Source organism: Podarcis gaigeae, assembly GCF_964106915.1.
Source record: "Podarcis gaigeae genome assembly, chromosome: 9".
NCBI classification, from domain to species: domain Eukaryota; kingdom Metazoa; phylum Chordata; class Lepidosauria; order Squamata; family Lacertidae; genus Podarcis; species Podarcis gaigeae.
Window position 1 is genome coordinate 59,362,713 of NC_139685.1, and position 17,580 is coordinate 59,380,292.

At 42.4% G+C, this 17,580-nt stretch overlaps 1 protein-coding gene across 1 annotated transcript in view; it reads left to right on the forward strand.

Moving 5' to 3' along the window:
• The first annotated feature begins 569 nt into the window (after positions 1-569).
• DNAJB14 (DnaJ heat shock protein family (Hsp40) member B14) overlaps positions 570-17,580 on the forward strand; it is a 29,914-nt gene continuing 12,903 nt past the window's right edge. The window contains exons 1-4 of the mRNA XM_083756746.1: positions 570-1,057; positions 11,825-11,999; positions 15,885-16,030; positions 17,243-17,425. Of these exons, the coding sequence (XP_083612872.1) occupies positions 925-1,057; positions 11,825-11,999; positions 15,885-16,030; positions 17,243-17,425 (637 nt within the window). The 5' untranslated portion in view covers positions 570-924. The remainder of the gene's footprint in view (positions 1,058-11,824; positions 12,000-15,884; positions 16,031-17,242; positions 17,426-17,580) is intronic.

Here is a 17,580-nt window from a genome sequence, read left to right on the forward strand (position 1 = left end):
AACCAGAGCACACCAGGCACTCTTGTCTTCCACTGCCTCCCGCAGTTTGGTCAGACTCATGTTAGTAGCTTTGAGAACACTGTCCAACCATCTTGTCCTCTGTCGTCCCCTTCTGATGAATATTACCGATTTCTTAACACTCCACCATGAGGCACTAGGTGGGTTATGATTTAAAAACAGTAAATCCATGTAGCCAGCACTGTGAGTTGGGAGTCCAACATCTGGGGGCCACAGTTTCCCAATCCCTGTTGCACATTCCAAAAAAACTAGATGTCCTCTTAACATCTTGCATTTTCGGGACAGTGTGATCTAATTCAGCTTGTCCTAAAATCACAGCTCGGGTCTAATACACCACAAGTATATAATACTGTAAGATACAAGAGAGTGCTTTTCACCCAGAAAAAGCAGCCTGAAGTGTACTGAAAGAGGTGAGGAGCAGGCAGGTACCGGTAAGTTGCCTCCGGAGCCCACCTGCCCGCCGGGTTTGAGCTGCGCCCCCTATTTACCGCTCGGGGAAGCCGCGCTCGCGTCGTGGCATTTGGGAGGCGAGTGTGCCTCTCGGCCGCGCCTGCGCAAAGCGATCCTCGCGGCCGGTCACGGAGCCTGTCCCCGGAAGCGAGAGCGGCGGCGGCGGTGCTGGGCCCGGCCGGCTCCGGTGCGTCGAGCAAGCGGCCTTAAGCCGACGTCGCTGACGGGAGAGAAGCGGAGGGCGATGCAGCGGAGGGCGCCCGCCGCCGCCGGCAGCGGCCCCAGAGGCGCAGAGTGAGGCGGCCCACGGCAAGGCCCCGGCGAGCCCCCCTCTCGCCAACCCCACCACCCCGGCCTCCTCAGCGCCCCGGCGGCGCTCGCCCGCCCGCCCGGCTGGCCCCGTCAGGCGCCTTTTCCCTGCGCTGCGGCGGGCGGAGGCGGAGGAAGGACAGGCCCATGGAAGGGAACCGCGACGAGGCGGAGAAATGCATCGAGATCGCCCGCGAGGCCCTGGAGGCCGGCAACCGGGAGCGGGCGCTGCGCTTCCTCAACAAGGCCCAGAAGCTCTACCCGACCGAGACCGCCAAAGGTGAGCGCTGGGCGCCCGAGGCTGCGCGCCTCCCTCTGAAAGGTGGCCCTTGTATCTCGAGAGCGCCCTTGGGATCCTAGCATGGCCTCCCTTCACGGTCAGGTGTCGGGAGTCTACAAGGAGAAAAAATAGGGGGGGGGGCTATAAGGAGGTGTCAGGTAAACTCCGTCGCTTCATCTCTGGGGTCTGGTCTCGGGGAGCCGGCAAGAGGGAGGGCGGCGTTTGCTACTCTTGCTCTTGCTTTTTATAGCTGGCAGGGGAACCAGCCTTTCTCAGCTTTGGGCCAGGAGTCTCATCCGATCGTAATGAAAGACGCTTGGATAGTATTAGGGCATTCCAACAACCCTTTTCTTTTTTTGCACTTTCCATTTAGAAAATACAGTATAAACGTTTTTGGGAAACATCAGTGATGGGTGAAGCTCTTTGTTAGATTTGAAGTCAACTTGGTAATTTTGAGGTTTATTGGTTAACTTTTTTGGGGGGTGGGGGACCTCCTGAGAGTTCCATACTGGATTGAAGTATCAATATTATAGAATCATAGAATTGTAGAGTTGGGAGGGACTACAAGGGTAATCCAGTCCAGCCCCCGGCCATGTAGGAATCTTTTGCCCATCGTTAGGCTGAAACTCCTGACCCTGAGATTAAGAGTCTCATGCCCATCACCCTGACCCACTGGTCCTGCTAGCTAGAGATCATAGGAACATAGAATCTTAGAGTTGGAAGGGACCCCAAGAGTCATCAAGTCCAATCTCCTGCAATGCAAAACCTCAGCTAAAGCATCCATGACAGATTGCCATCCAACCTCTGTTTAAAGACCTCCAAGGAAGGAGAGTTTACCACCTCTTGTGGGAGTCTGTTCCACTGCTGAACAGCTCTTACTGTCAGAAATACTTTTTGAATGTTTAGTCAGATGTTTAGTGGTGCCCAGAATTGGACACAGTATTCCAAGTGTGGTCTGACTAAGGCAGAATAGAGTGGTGCTATTACTTCCCTTGATCTGGACACTATACCTCTGTTGATGCAGCCTAGAATAGCATTAGAATTTTTTGCCGCTGCATCACACTGTTGACTCATGATAAGCTTGTGATCCACCAAGACCCCTAGATCCTTTTCACATATACTGCTAGTAATCCAGGTGTCCCCCATCCTATATTTGTGCATTCTTCCTGCCTAAGTACAGAACCTTACATTTGTCCCTACTGAAATTCATTTTGTTAGCTTGTGCCCAGTTCTTCAGTCAGTCATTTTGAATTCTGATTCTGTCTTCTGCAGCATTAGCTACCCCTCCAAGTTAGGTGTCATCTGCAAATTGATGAGCATCCCCTCAATTCCTTCATCCAATTCATTTATAAAGACATTGAACAACAACTGGCCCATAACAGAACCCTGCAGCACCCCACTTGTCACTTTTTTCTAGGATGACAAGGAACCATTAATGAGTAGTTTTGGGTTTGGTCAGTCAATCAGCTACAAATCCACCTAACAATTACCTCATTCAACTCACATTTTATCAGCTTCCTCGTGAGAATATCATGGGGGACTTTGTCAAAAGCCTTACTGAAATAAGATACAGTATGTCCACAACATTTCCCTGATCCACCAAGTTTGAAGTTCCATAAAAAAAGAAAAGAAATCAGATTGGTCTGCCATGACTTATTTTTGAGAAACCCATGCTGGGTCTTAGTAATCACAGCATCCTTTTCTAAATGTTTACAGTCTGACTGTTGAATTATCTGTTCTAGGACCTTTCCTGGTATCAATGTCAAGCTCACCAGTTGGTAGTTACCTGGGTCTTCCTTTCCACCCCTTTTTGAAGATGGGGACAACATTTGCCCACCTCCAATCTGTAGGAACCTCACCTGTTCTCCAAGAATTCTCAAAGAAAATAGACAAAGGCTTTGAAATTACATCCACAAGCTCCTGTAGTAGCCTTGTATGCAGCTCATCAGGCCCTGGAGATTTGAATTCATTTGAAGTAGCTAGGTGTTCCCTTACTACCTCTTTTCCTATCTTGGGCTGCAGCTCCCTCCTTACATCATTTATTCTGTTATCACCAGGTTGGGCATCACTTTCCTTTTGGGTGAAGACAAGGGCAAAGTAGGTGTTAAGTAGTTCCGCCTTTTCTCTGTCACCCAATTGCATTTCTCCGTATTCCCCATGCAGAGGACCTACCACTTGCTTGTTCTTCCTCTTACTTCAGACATAGCCAAAGAAACCTTTATTATTATTTTTAACCTCTCTTGTAAGCCTGAGCTCATTCTGAGCTTTAGCCAGCCTGACTTTCCCCCTGCAACTGTTGCCACACTCCTTTGTGATTTCCCCTTTCTTCCATTTCTTATACATGCCCTTCTTAACTCTCAGCTCATCTGTAAGCTCCTTATGCAGCCACACCAGTTTCCTTAGATGCCTCCCACTTTTCTTTCTTGTTGGTATTGTCTGCATTTGGGCCTTCAATATCTCTCCTTTTAGAAACTCCCATCCTTCTTGGACTCCCTTCTCATTGAGTATTTCTGACCATGGGATCACACCCAGTAGCTGCTTCAGCTTTTTGAAATCGGCCTTCTTAAAGTCCAGAGTACGTGTCCAACTACACTCAACTACACTTCCTCCCAGGTTTCCGAGCACTTCCACTTCATCAATCAGTTCCTCCCTATTGGTGAGGGCCAGGTCCAAGATAGATGATTCTCTTGTTGGTTCTTCCACCTTCTGAGAAATGAAATTGTCAGAGATGCAATGGAGGAATTTGTCAGACCGTACACTCTTGGCAGAGTTTGACTCCCAACCATTATTGGGGAAGTTGATGGGAGTAAAGGTAAAGGAGTAGCAACAACACCTGGGGACCCAAGGTTGAGTAAGGCTGCTTCAGACTATACTTCCCCAACCTGATGGTCTCTGGATGTTGTGGACCCCAACTCCCATTAGCTGCAGGTAGCATATCTAGTGGTTGGGTATGGTGGCAGCTGGAGAACTTCTGGATAGCTGTGGGGCTTGGTCATCCCCGCAGTGCCACCCAAAGCAAGTGTGTATCGTGTGAGCTGCTGCCTCTATACATTTATGCACCCTCCCTTCATGGTACACAGTGGAATTGGGAGTGGGTGGCACTGTGGTCTAAACTACTGAGCCTTTTTGGCTTGCTAATCAGAAGGTCGGCAGTTTGAATCCTCATGACAGGCTGAGCTTCTGTTGCTCTGTCCCAGGTTCTCCCAACCTAGCAGTTCGAAAGCACATCAGTACAAGTAGATAAATAGATACCACTGCAGTGGGAAGGTAAACAGCATTCTCATGCGCTCTGGCTTCCGTCACTGTGTCCTGTTGTGCCAGAAACGTTGTGCTGGCCACATGACCCAGAAAGCTGTTTGTGGACAAACATCGGCTCCCTTGGCCTGAAAAGCAAGATGAGTGGTGACTGGTCCATTAGGGCAAATAGGACACCAGCTCCTCCAACCTCAGTCAGCCATGGCCAGCCCCAACTTACCTGTCTTCCTACTTAGTCATTCTAGGGGATGGCCCTGGCTGTCAGCTTCTACTTGCTTAGTCTCAGTGCTGCCATTGTAGAACTCAGCAGGAAGGAGGATGGGAATAAAACTAGATTTAGTTGGCTCTGCCTCTTACTGGCTTTGGCTCCACCTGCTGTTTGGCTCTCCACTTTCCACCTCACCCAGTGGTTAGCAGTTGCCACTGGTGTCCCCATATCCTGAAACCAATCCTGATGACGATATTATGTAGTATTTATAAATAAGTTTCAACATGTTTCATGCCCATTATTTCATTGATGGATTACAACAGCAACTCTGTAAGGTAGCCCAGAGAGTCAGTTGCCTAGTTACCTAGTGAGTTCACCTAAAGTTACCTAGTGAGGCAACCTTTGAACTGGGTACTCCCTTGCTATAGAAATCCTGTTGTCATGTTTCGTAACTTCTATAGGATAATTAGTAGAGATGATTCTAGCCACAATTAGTAGGGAGTAGCTGTAATTAAATTTCACACGTCTTACTTCAGTATCGACTTAGTTAGCGCTGCACTGTATTAAAAGTGCCTTAGTATATTTGCAACTCCCCCCCCACACACCTTTCTTGTTATACAACTGAGGCCAGCACCGTTGCCTCAGTTCGTTCTTTCTTTTTGCTATTGTAAAAAGCAAGAAAGTATGTGGTCTTGTTGGAAAAACACTTGGTAATACGTGAGTTGTACCTGTTGAAATTTTAGAAACTTGATCTTTGGGGTATATCTACACAACAAACAAACCAGTTGTGTAGTGCAATCCTATGCAATCCTAAGTGCCACTGAGTTCATTGGCATTTAGCCTTAGGTAAGTGTGCATAGCGTTGTAGCTGGGTGGTCTGGTTTAGCTGGTTTTGACTTCTGTAAGGGGATCCCAGGGAATCTGTTTCCATGAGGGCACTGAGAAATGTTAATAAATTTCTAGTTTCTTAACTCTAGCTTGTTGGCAGGGGTTCAGTTTTAAGTGTGGCAGTAAGCAAGTTCAGGTTTCCATGAACTTACATGTATATCCTGGGCTTTTGTAGAAACTTTAAAAAAGGTGACATAGATTTTTCCCAAGATATATTTGCTTATTTTACATGATTTTAGTTTCATCAACTATGCATATCACTGAAACCCAGGTCGCTCAAAATTCTACCCAGCCTCCATCTTTCTTGCCCACATGCTTTAAGCATATCTTTGCAGGTTTAGAAGCAGTGGTGTGAGGTTTTTTTCTAGGCAAGGGTAACTTGTAATGGAAAAAGTTTCTGATACCCTAGAGAGTGATCATATTTAGCATGTCTATTGTATTTTTATTTAGTGAATACAGCAAAAATGTGAAGCTTCCAGACTTGCCTAATACTGTATTTGCAATTGGTATCCATTCATTGTTACTAGTAAATGTATAAAATGATATTTTTTCCATAGAAAAATGAAGTCCTGGATTTTTTTCTTATGGAAGATTTCCCACGTGAACATCACTGGGTTGCTTCTTTTAAAGTAAAACTGTAGATTCTCAGGAAGCTGAATTTATTGGATGTCAGATTCCTACATATGATTGTGGAAATGTGCTTAGCCCTTAATCTTTTATGCTAAGCCTGCCTCCAATTTTCCATTTCCTTGTTTCACTACTTAGCTATTCCCCATGCCCAAATTATTTCCTGTATGCTGTAGACTGCACAATTGTCCCAAGTTCCTTTTATTCAAGCCAGTTTCCAACTGCTAAAAGCATAGGAGGACTTGAAATCTGGTTAAACTGTGGAATCAAGGCTGGATATTCATATTTGAAATACAAAAGTGAAGAGATGGTAATGTTTTGAAATTATCATTCCCTCCACAGTTTAGAGCTTTTTCTGGGATCATACAAATATATGTTGTTCCTGAGATACCTGCTACACATTACTCACTTAGCCTAATCTAGGCTGATCTGTGACGAAACCCAGTCTATGAAAGTACAAACAGCTTTGCTAATATATGTTGGCTCTGATAAACCTCATTTCAAATCCCTGGTTATATTTCAGGTCACAATACGTGTACCCTGGTAATCTGGTCTGAAGGTAACATGTTCAAAAATATATGTGACTTTCAGGGCAATTTGTATCGTCATTGCCCTGGACATTATTATTATTATTTACATTTGTTAGTTACATTTTGCAAAAAAGAAAAGGAATACAAAGTACCTAAAGTGCTCATCCAATAACACACTACACTAATGGCAAATCCTATACACCCCATTAAAAGATAAGCACCACTGTAGTGCCCGGCTTTGTTGACAAAAGCCTGAGCAAATGTAAAGATCTTGAGCTGGCACTTAAAAACTGATAATGATGGTGCCAGGCACTTTTCCCTGGGGAGAGCATTACATGTATGGGGGACCACTTCTGAAAACGTCTTGTTTTCATGTGGCCTACTCTGTATCTCACTCAAGTAAGGTGCATGGAGGAGGAGGAGGATCTCTGATGAAGACCACAGGGTCTGCGCTATTTCATACAGGGAGAGGTGGTCCTGAGCTGCATAGGGTTTTATAGATCAAATGTTGTCCTTAAGGCTTTCCAAACTATACTTCCTGTGGATGTCATGTTTTGAATAGCAGTATATCCAAATTTGTAACTGGTATGGACCTAATATTAAAGATGAAGGTAATGAACTGGATATTTTAAAAGCACAAATAAGACTTAGCAGTAAATGCCATTGTAGAATGTACACCTAGCTGAGCTCTGTTTTATTCAGAGATTCTCCAACAAGTATGATCCAGCTGAAACATATTGCCAGACATTTTGTAAAACCCTTGCAGCATTCCGTGTCTCCAGTATCTCAGATAAGCCAGATCAGTTCACCTGGTTGTGCAGTGTTAGCATGTCACATACCTAGCAGCAGAGGTCTGCAGGGCTGTGAAATGTTCCATATCTAAGTTCTTGCACTCTTAGTGCCATGTTTAAATTGAACCCTATAATTAAAAACCTGAGGAGTGGGCAGTTCAGTTTAAATTTCTCAAAAGAGCAGATTTACCTGCATAATTTAAGGAATGGTGTGTGTTTACATTCCCTTCTGAAAGCATCTACAGTATTCTAGGCCAGGCACGTACTGTGGTACCTTGGGTTACAAACACTGGGTTACAAACTCTTCTAACCCAGAAATAGTACCTTGGATTGAGAACTTTGCCTCAGGATGAAAATTTCATGACAGCGGCATCAGGAGGCACCATTAGCGAAAGCACGCTTCAGGTTAAGAATGATTTCAGGTTAAGAACGGACCAAATGAAGCTCGTAACCCAAGGTACCACTGTATATATGGCACTATATGTCCTGGGGTAAAATCCTAAAAAAAAGCTCAACAACTGGGGTAAAATTGTAAAAAAAAACACAATAACTTTGGGGTAAACTTCAATCCCCTGTTCTAGGCCAACCAAAAGGCCTGATGCTAGTCCATGGGAGTTGCTCTTGTTTATACTGCTGTTTACTTCAGTAGATATAAAAGCAGTAGTATAAATTGCAGTAAGCAGTGGAACTGGATCTTTGCAGCACATGTAACATTATCATAGCCCTGCTTCAAATCCAAATTTGTAGTCTTCACCAGCCATAGGAGCTGCAACGATGGCAAATAATCAAATCAAGCCTAGGCACACCTAGTTTTTGCAAATTCAGTTTAAAGTAAGTACTAAAGAATAACTGCTAAGTAAATTTCACAGGAATTCACTTTAAGGAATTTGTCTTAATTAAGGAGATCTGCCTGAATATCTGGATGAGGGATGTCATAGGGCAGAGATGGTGAGCCAGTGTCGCAAAGGCACTTGCAGCAGCCCACCAGCTCTCTTTCAGATGGAGGTAACTTTTCTGCCTCTGGCGTAATGCAGTTCTTAGTAGGCCTTTGTGTTTGGGAAACGGGAGCGCTTAGAGTAGACCTTCTAGGAGTGGCTCCATGCCAGAGGGAGAAGAGGCATCATTGTAAGTAAGTCATGGTTTCCTTGCAATCACAACACTAGGCTGTGGAGGAGAGGTTCCTCTTGTAGGCCAGCACTATGATGCTCTTCAGAGACTGATATCTCTGAAGAACAGAGACAGTGCTTTTATTCCCTGTTGGAGTGCTAGGCTGATCAGCAGAAAGGAGGGGTGTGCTGCTTGAATGTTTCTGCCTGCCTCTCTGAATGTACCTATGTGTGTGGTAAGTGTGTGCATGTGCGTGTACAGTGGCATGCAGTCCTTGGGGGGGTGATGATACTACAGTATAAAAAATTATCACACACCCTTCACTCGAAGTTCCCAGAGCAGGTTACTGCAATTAAAACATAATATTAAAAATAGTTCTAACCAACCTTCAATGTGGTTTTTGGGCTGCAAAATGTTAGCCACCCTCTTTTTACAGGACGTTGGCCCTCAAAATGTCAGGTAAACTTGTATCACTTTATTTATATTTATTTTAATTCATTTAAGTCTGTTCTTGGAAGAATGACTTTCAATGTCACTTTAAGCCAGTGATGTTGCAGTTAGTTTGACTACTTTCCTATAGAGGCAGTTTGCACGCTTAAGACTGATGGGACTTCAGCAAATATTTTGCTTGCAATCTTTGATTCCCTGGAGGGACCTGTTAAGGGACTGTATAGCACCTGTAGGCCTATTTGTTCATGATTTATTTGTGCCTTCTTTGGGAGCAGAAGGATCTGTTCTTCCATTTAAACAGCTGGTATTTTTGTTTTGTGCTTTGAGAAGCCCAGGCTGGTTTTTTGTGTTTCCTTTAGGCATGATATGTCCATATGTACTGAAAAGATTTTGGAGGCAGAGAGTTCTGAGGGATAAATTCAATCTATTTACAAATGAAACCATCAAGCCAGGAATATGGGACTGTATAGACACGCCATTTGACATGGTTCTATATAACATGATAGCAACCATACACAAGCAGGAGAATAGATTGTACCTTTCATAATCAACAGCAGACACAGCAAAGGGCATTGAAAGAAGCTTATAATTGTGGAAGTATTTCAAGGGCTTTACAAGAGTGAAGTCTGGATTTGAATTTACTATATAAATAGCATTGTACTTTACTGGCCATTTCAATTCTTCCTTAGAGCACTGCATATGTCCACATCACTGAGGCATATTGAAGCAACTAATTTATATGCTTTATTTGCATGTAAATAGTATGCATACTAATGTGGATTATTTAAAAAAATCAATTGGATATATTTTGTCTTATTTAAAAATTATTATTTTAATCTTCTAGTGAATTTGTATCCTTATTTCTGAGTTGTGAGTGCAATAATAAGAGTTGCCATATTAGCAGTTCATTCCTGGTACTTGAGGGACAGTCTTCCTGTTGGGATTGCAAACGGACTGGGGAAAACACCAGCAACCTGGCCTGCTTTTGTGCTTTTAACAGCAGCTTTATTTGTAGAAATTGGCAGATGCAGTTCTTCATATCTTAGTGAGAAGGATTATAACGTTCTTAGACATTTTAATAGAAATGTGAATGGACTAGAAAAAAGACAAGTTGGTAATCCCATTTCCTACCTACAATATTTGTCTTCACATGCTTCACACTAACAGACTTTTCATTCTGTTTGAAGTCCTGTTAGTTTCAAAAATGTGAATTTTCTTAACAACTTTGATTAATTAGAAGTTTCCCTTCTGCATTTTTACAATGCTGTAATAGTAATGATCAACAACAACATGGTAGAAAATAGTTTTCTTCTAAGGCTGTTGAAGGCATATTTTTTCCTTGCAGTTCTGATTTAACCCATTTCAAGACAATGGCTGTATCTTACAGATCCCAAGCGTATTTGCTCAGAAGTGACCTGCACAGAATTCAGTGGGAAATGCTCCCTGATAAGTGTGCTCAGGATTTTCCAATCTTAAAACTTATTTTTACTAATTCAAGAAAGTCTTTTTAATCTAATATTAATATCATATACATTTAAAATTACATTACTTGGGAAGTTTAGGACGTGAGTCAGTTGATTGCTCAAATATACTACTGTCAAAGATTTCATCAAGCCGGAATGGAGGCCCTTGTGAAGGTGGCAGCTTATATTTCTTATTTTAGTAATTTAGTTGCATCATAGTATCGCCTGATGGTATCATCTAACCTATTCTATTTTGCTTCTTACAGCAAAAAGATCTTGATTAAACTGAAACTATAGGTTTCAGTTTTCAGGAAGAAATAACTCAAGTTTAGCCCCTTTCTGTGGATTTAATAATATAGATGTCAGAACATAGTCTGAAATGGGCAAGAATCAACCTTTTTGGGTGCTACATTTTGCTGTGTGATTCTCCATAGAAGACTTTGCAGGCAGGACTGAATCAACCAGACAGTGCTGCCTCAGCAATTACTGTGAAATGATTGCTTGTTCTCTTTGCCTTAAAAGCTGTGTATGGAGATGCAGGAAAACAATTCTTTTCCTAGCAAAAGGAACTACTGAACTTACCGTACTTTTTGTGATAATAGTAGCAGCATAGAATCATAGAGTTAGAAGGGATCCGTGGGGATCATCTAGTCCAACCCCTGAAATGCAGGAATGATTGTGCAGGTACTTATAGTAACGCATAGGCACCTTTTGTATGGCACTCATGACATCAGTCCAGATGTCTTGTGTCACTTTTAACTATCCATTTTATGTGCTTAAAAAAAAATATTCTGAGGATGTCTATAGCAGTGTGTCAGCACAAAGATAATAAATGAATAATAAACCACAGTAATAAACCAATTAACTGATCAATCTTCTGTACAATTTATCAACTAGTTTGGCATAATCTCTTTCTGTTATATGGGGGACAAGGATATTTCTTGCTGTGGGATCTGAGATTGGGCCTGTGTGTATGAAGCAGTGGATCCAGCACTGCTTCCCTAACTTTGGGAAGACGGTTCTTCCTTCCTTTTCATTGTGCAACCTCCAGATTGACATAAAGGAAGCTTGGGGATTGTTGGTGCCACAGCCTTTCAATGCCTTGTTTGGGGGCAGTTGCTACCACTGGCAGGAGAACGTCTGACAATAGCTTTCCATTGGCACTCATCTCTGGTGGCAGAAAGGCACATATGCACTCCTTGGGGCGTTGGTGGGATGGTTCAAATTGTGCTCTGAAATGCTATCCTATACACACTTACTTGAAAGTAAGTTCTACTGAACTCAGTGGTGCTTATTCTGAGTAGACCTGCTCCACAGGAATGCATTGCAAATATTAGCCTAGGAACATAATTAATCTATCTGATTCTTTCCCCCTTTTGTCCTCAAAATGTAAGCCTATCGGCAGTATCTTCTGTGCTTATGTAGCTTACACTCCTGTTCTTCCGTAGTGTTACTAGAAGCAATTTCAAAGAACGGGAGTGCTGCTGGGAGTGGTGCTTACTGTCGAAAACCAGCAAGTGGAAGTGATAAGAACAAACCCAATAGCATGAAGGACAGCAGTGCATCTGCTGCAGGTGAAAGTGGGAAGACCTACACCAAAGATCAAGTTGAAGGAGTGCAAAGGTATTTTCCTAAATAAACAGATTGCCTGTTGATAGTACTGATAATAAATTACAAGTTTATCTGACAGCATAGCGTTCCCCAACCTGGTGCCCTCCATCTGTTGTTGGGCAGCAGTTCTAATAATACGTGACCAATTGCCATGCTGCAATTTCAGGAGAAGAAAAGGCTGAAGAGTAAACCCTATGAAAATCCTAAGTGGAGTCTCTAAGGCATCTTGTAAGCCTCCTACAGGCAACTCCTGGTGCCAAGCTGGTGCAAAACATATTGCTGTGCTTTCCTTTGGATCACATCAGCGAGGCCAAAAGTGGAGTCTTGTCATCTGGGCAGCCCAGGACTCATACACACTGCCCAGGCTAACACAGTCATTTGACTTCACTCCCAGAGGCACACTCCAGATGGATACCAACAACAACAACATTTGCCATGCTGACTGGAACTGATCAAAGCTATAGTCCAAACGACCTGGATGGCACCATGTTGTGGAAGGCTGGTCTAAAAAAAGTACTCTTCAGATGTTGCCAGTGTGATATCAGTTTAAGAATACAGTGGTGCCCCGCAAGACGAACGCCTCACAAGACAAAAAACCCGCTAGACGAAAGGGTTTTCCGTTTTGGAGGCGCTTTGCAAAATGAATTTCCCTATGGGGTTGCTTCACAAGACAAAAAAATCTTGCGTCCCCCGGCGGGTTTTTTTTTTGCTTTTTTCGCCCTTTTCCTAAGCCGCTAAGCCGCTTATCAGCTGTTCCGCTGATAAGCTGCTTAACAGCTGATCGCTGGAAGCCGCTTGACAGCTCTAGCACTAATCCGCTAAGCTGTCAATGGGCTTGCTTCGCAAGACGAAAAAACCGCTAGACGAAGAGAATCGTGGAACGAATTCTTTTCGTCTAGCAAGGCACCACTGTATTAACTTAGCTGAGAACATCACACTGCTCTTTACAAAGGTTTTAAGCCAACCTTTTAGAGCAGTACAGCTGTCACTTAAATGTTCTGATGCGAGAGCTAAACTCATGGATTCCATTTTTGAAAGGTCTCCTAGTTTGAGCGCACGGCCGCTATGTTGACTGAATGCTTTGTCAATATCAGCTAGAGCCTGATGTAGCTTGTTATCATTTCAAACAGTAAATGAGATGGCTAAGAAAGTTTTGCCTGTATAAACAGCAGCTGTGTCAATATGTTGAATTGTTCCATATACTGAAGTGTTTTAATTCAATTCTACTATTAACATGGTAGGTGAATAGGTCCTTTCCTACTTCTTTTCCTTTAGTGCATGTATTAGTGACTCTTTCACCTCTAACCTGAATCCAATCAGCAATTATATTATGAGGAACACGTGGTCCTTGACCCAATTTGCAAGCGATAAGGAGAAAGAAAAGCAGGGGCATGGAGAGCAAGCCCAAAAGCAAGAGGGTGCCCCCCCCCTGGACTTTGGCTCCCCCACCACAGGCTTCAGCCCTATTCACTTTAACATGCACGCCTAATAGATTGGCCCAAGGGGATGTGGCCCTCAACAGGAAAAAAAAAGGTTCCCAACTCCTGATTGAATCTCTCATTGAAGTAAGTGAGATAACTTTTCCAGTGCAGGAGGAAAGGGTAAAAGGCCCTTTAGTCCATGCCAGGGTCCTGATCTGGATTGGCCCCCAAGCTTGCAATCTATTGTACTTCTGGACTAGCTGGGATCCCATATGCTATTGGCATGAATGTCAAGGAGGAGGGGCAAAACTGAAGAAAATAGTTCCTAGTGGCTGATGAGAATCTTCTGGGAGCCAGATATTGCTGGCAGGCCAGAGATTCTCCATCCACGTTCTAAAATATGATGCACATGGTCTAGTCATGCATTTGCTGCATCCTGAGGTTTTTATTCTTATTTTTATTTATTAAATTTCTATTCTGCCCTTCCTCCAAGAAGCTGACAAGAGATGGACAAGATTTTTCTTATCCCCAACCCCCATATAACTTAACAACTCCTCGGAGTAGGTTCAGCTAAGAGATAGCGACTGGCACATAGCCAGTGAGCTTCATGGCTGACATGGATTTTCCTGCTACTTTTCCAACATGCTACTTAACCTCTGCACCTCACTGAATATGACAGAAGCTATACCAACATTTGGATTGCATGTACATCACCTGAATGTTTTGACAACAGTGTTAAGAAGCACAGGAGCACCATTTATAAAGCAGAACAATCTCCAAGTGATTAGCTTAAGCATATTTTTGCCAGGTTAGAATCTAATAATGTGTGTTGATAGACAGAAATATAAACAAGCATTTTAGTTTCTTCCCCATCCTATACACAAGAGAGAGTGCTTGTAGTTCTTCAATAGAGTGTTGCTCGGTGACAGTATGGTTCAACTGGGAGCAGTGCAAGATGCAATAACTCTTTACTGATTGCATAAGGGTTAAGCAAGATGAACAGAAGGCTGCTCACTTTATTGCACCAAAGAGGTCGGGTGATAATGTCTTCTCATATGGGCAACATTTCATTTCCAAGTTTCTGAAACAAAAAAATATGGGCTTAGCTTTCTAGTAAAGGGCTATCATCTTCAAAACCTGCACAACTACCAATGGCAGCATAAAAATGAAATGGAGATATTTCTTATTGTAATGCTGGTGTCTCTGGAATATCTATCACAGCATTTAATCTCATTAAGTTGGGGGGGGAACCTGATGGGTTGATAATTTTCGTAAATATTATTAGTAGGAACTACTACGTTATCTTCTTGGATTAGTGTTGCTCTGAATAAAAGTGGGATTTTAAAAACCATTTAGCCGAAATATCAGTGTTCCTCCAAAATATTTACCAGTTGTCCTTGGTGCACTTTTAATTCCTCTTCAAAGAGGAGCTGGAACCAAGATGAGACTCCAAGGAGTGCACTTTCCTTGCTGAAGCCACTATAAATCTGTTACACTTTCAGGTTCCATGCAGATTTCTTGCTTTTTTTGTTAAAGAAATATTCAGATCTGCTTTGAGATGTTACAATTTTTTTTACCTAATGGAAGTTTACCAATTCTTTCTTCAGTATAATGAACTATATCTGTCATGCATGATTGATATTCATTGATACAAGCAAGAGTTCATGAGAATGATTTACCTCTTCTTAATACATAGATGTATCAAAGAACTCATCTGTTTTAACAGAATAATTTTGTGATTTAATTTCTTTAGAAATTGCTAACCTATCTACTTCTAGGTGTTTCCATAATATTCCCTCCTGTGCTTCTTAACACTTTTGTCCAAACTTTCAGTTAAAAATGTACATGCAATTCAAATATTGTGGGTATAGCTTTGACCCACATTTAATAATTGTACCTCGATAATAGTAATAATTTCACAGGTCAGCATCTGGATTCTATGGCAATAGGATAAAAGTGTCCTTTGGTTTGAGGAGAAGACACAAGAGCTTTGCTTGCAAACTGCCATCATTTTTTCTAATCCATCCCCGTAAGAATAGTTGTGCTATTTGTCCCTGGAGTTTATCCTTTATAGTCTCTGGTGTTTGAAGCCACCTCTTTCTTGATAGTTACATCATTGACCTCATAATGCTTTTGCCATCATGAACTGTAAAGATATAACTGGGCAAAGAATAAAAACTGCTGCCCACTTAAATGGGTTTCAGGTAATTGTAATATTGGATGTGTGTGTATTATATCTGGGATTCCTTTGTTAACATTGCTTTACAATAAAACACATTACCAACATTAGGCATAGTTCTACATATGGATTTTCCAATGTATGTTTAATATTACTGCTAAAAAAATTCAAAATACTGGTACTGTGGTTTCTGTGCATAAGATGAAGCTGTTTGAAAATGAACTTTTCAAATTGTGCTTTAAGAGTTGATAGTTGTGTTTTAACATTGAAGTTATTTTGTTTAATGACCTCTTGCAGTATAAAAAAATGTAAAAATTACTATGAAGTCCTTGGAGTGTCCAAAGATGCAGGTGACGAAGACTTGAAGAAAGCTTATCGAAAGCTTGCTCTGAAGTTTCATCCGGACAAAAATCATGCACCAGGAGCAACAGAAGCTTTTAAAAGTAATATTTTCTAATTCACTTGTAGAAAAGAAAACATTTCAGGGGCAGGTGTATCTCTTTTGCCCAACTGCTTGTGTTAATGCACATCCTTTTAACAATGGGTTGGGTCCAAAGGTGCTCTTTGGTAGCTGCAAAAGGATGGCTTTTTACACCTTGCACCAGAGCTGTACACCTTGTAGCCAGAGCATTTTATGTGACAGTGAAACTAAATCTGTGATCATCTACTTCTGCAAGTGGAAGGATAAAAACTGCTGTAGAAGTAACTTATTGCAAACCTTTCAAAAATAGCATTGGTTATTATTTTCCTCCCATTTATGGTCCTTTGGTTGTAGCTCAGTATATTCAGATCCTCATACACAAGGTGGTAGGCATTGGGTTGTAAAACAAACCATCAGCTGGAATCCAGGCTACTGGGAACCTTGTTTCATGTGCCCAGGGGGTGCTGGGTTTGTCAGTCTTGAGCAGGGTCCCTGTAGGTTGTTTCAAAAGCATTCTTAAACAGTTTGTGATATGACATGAACACTTACTACCGTGGAACCTTGGTTGTCAAATGTAATCCGTTCTGGAAGACTGTTCAATTTCTAAAAGGCTCAGCAACCGAGGCGCAATTGCTGGTCAGCAAAATCCTTTGGAAAAATGGAGAAATGCGCCTCAGAAGCTGATCGGCGTCCGAGGTGCATTCAAAAATGGAAACATTCCTTTCTGGGTTGTTGGCGAAAAAACCGAGGTTCCACTGTATTTAAATAAAAAAATCAACTGGGCACAGCTATGGCCAAACACTGCTTGCACCAAAAGAACACGAGTTTATATGTTACCGAACACACTTTCTGTTGTGATACCTACTTGCATTGTTATTTATTTTATTTATAAATAAGTTGCTTCCTATGAGGCATCCCAAAGCATTTCACAGTACTATAGTCACACTGGTATCTGTACTATAAATTTGTTTCCATGTTTCAAAGGGGAGGGGGAATGGACAGCAACAACTTACTCCTTTTAGACTGTGTGCCATGCATCAACCCCCAGACATGTTTAAGACCATGTCCAATGTTGTGTATGTGCAGTGTGGAAAAGTGGCTCACTGCAAGTCAGGCAGTCTGGGTCCCCGTCTGACCTGTGAATTAATACAAGTACAATGTATCACTCCCTTCTCTGTGTATCTAAAATGTTTCTTTTCTCCCATGCTTCTTTCCCCTGCACTCTGCATTTCAGAGATCGGAAATGCATATGCTGTGTTAAGCAATCCAGAAAAACGAAAGCAATATGACCTCACAGGCAGTGAAGAGCCATGCAGCCATCCTGCCAACGGTAGATTTAACTTCCACAGGGGATGTGAAGCAGATATTACTCCAGAGGACCTTTTTAACATGTTCTTCGGTGGGGCATTTCCAACAGGTATATTCACTGATCACCTCGCCTTAGCACACCACTTACTCCCTCTGTATCATCCTTCCCATTCACTTGTCAGTCCCAAATATCTCCCCTTTCCTAAGGTAGATCAGCCACCTTGAGTTGTACATATGTATTAAATGAATGGGGTGTAAGAAGTG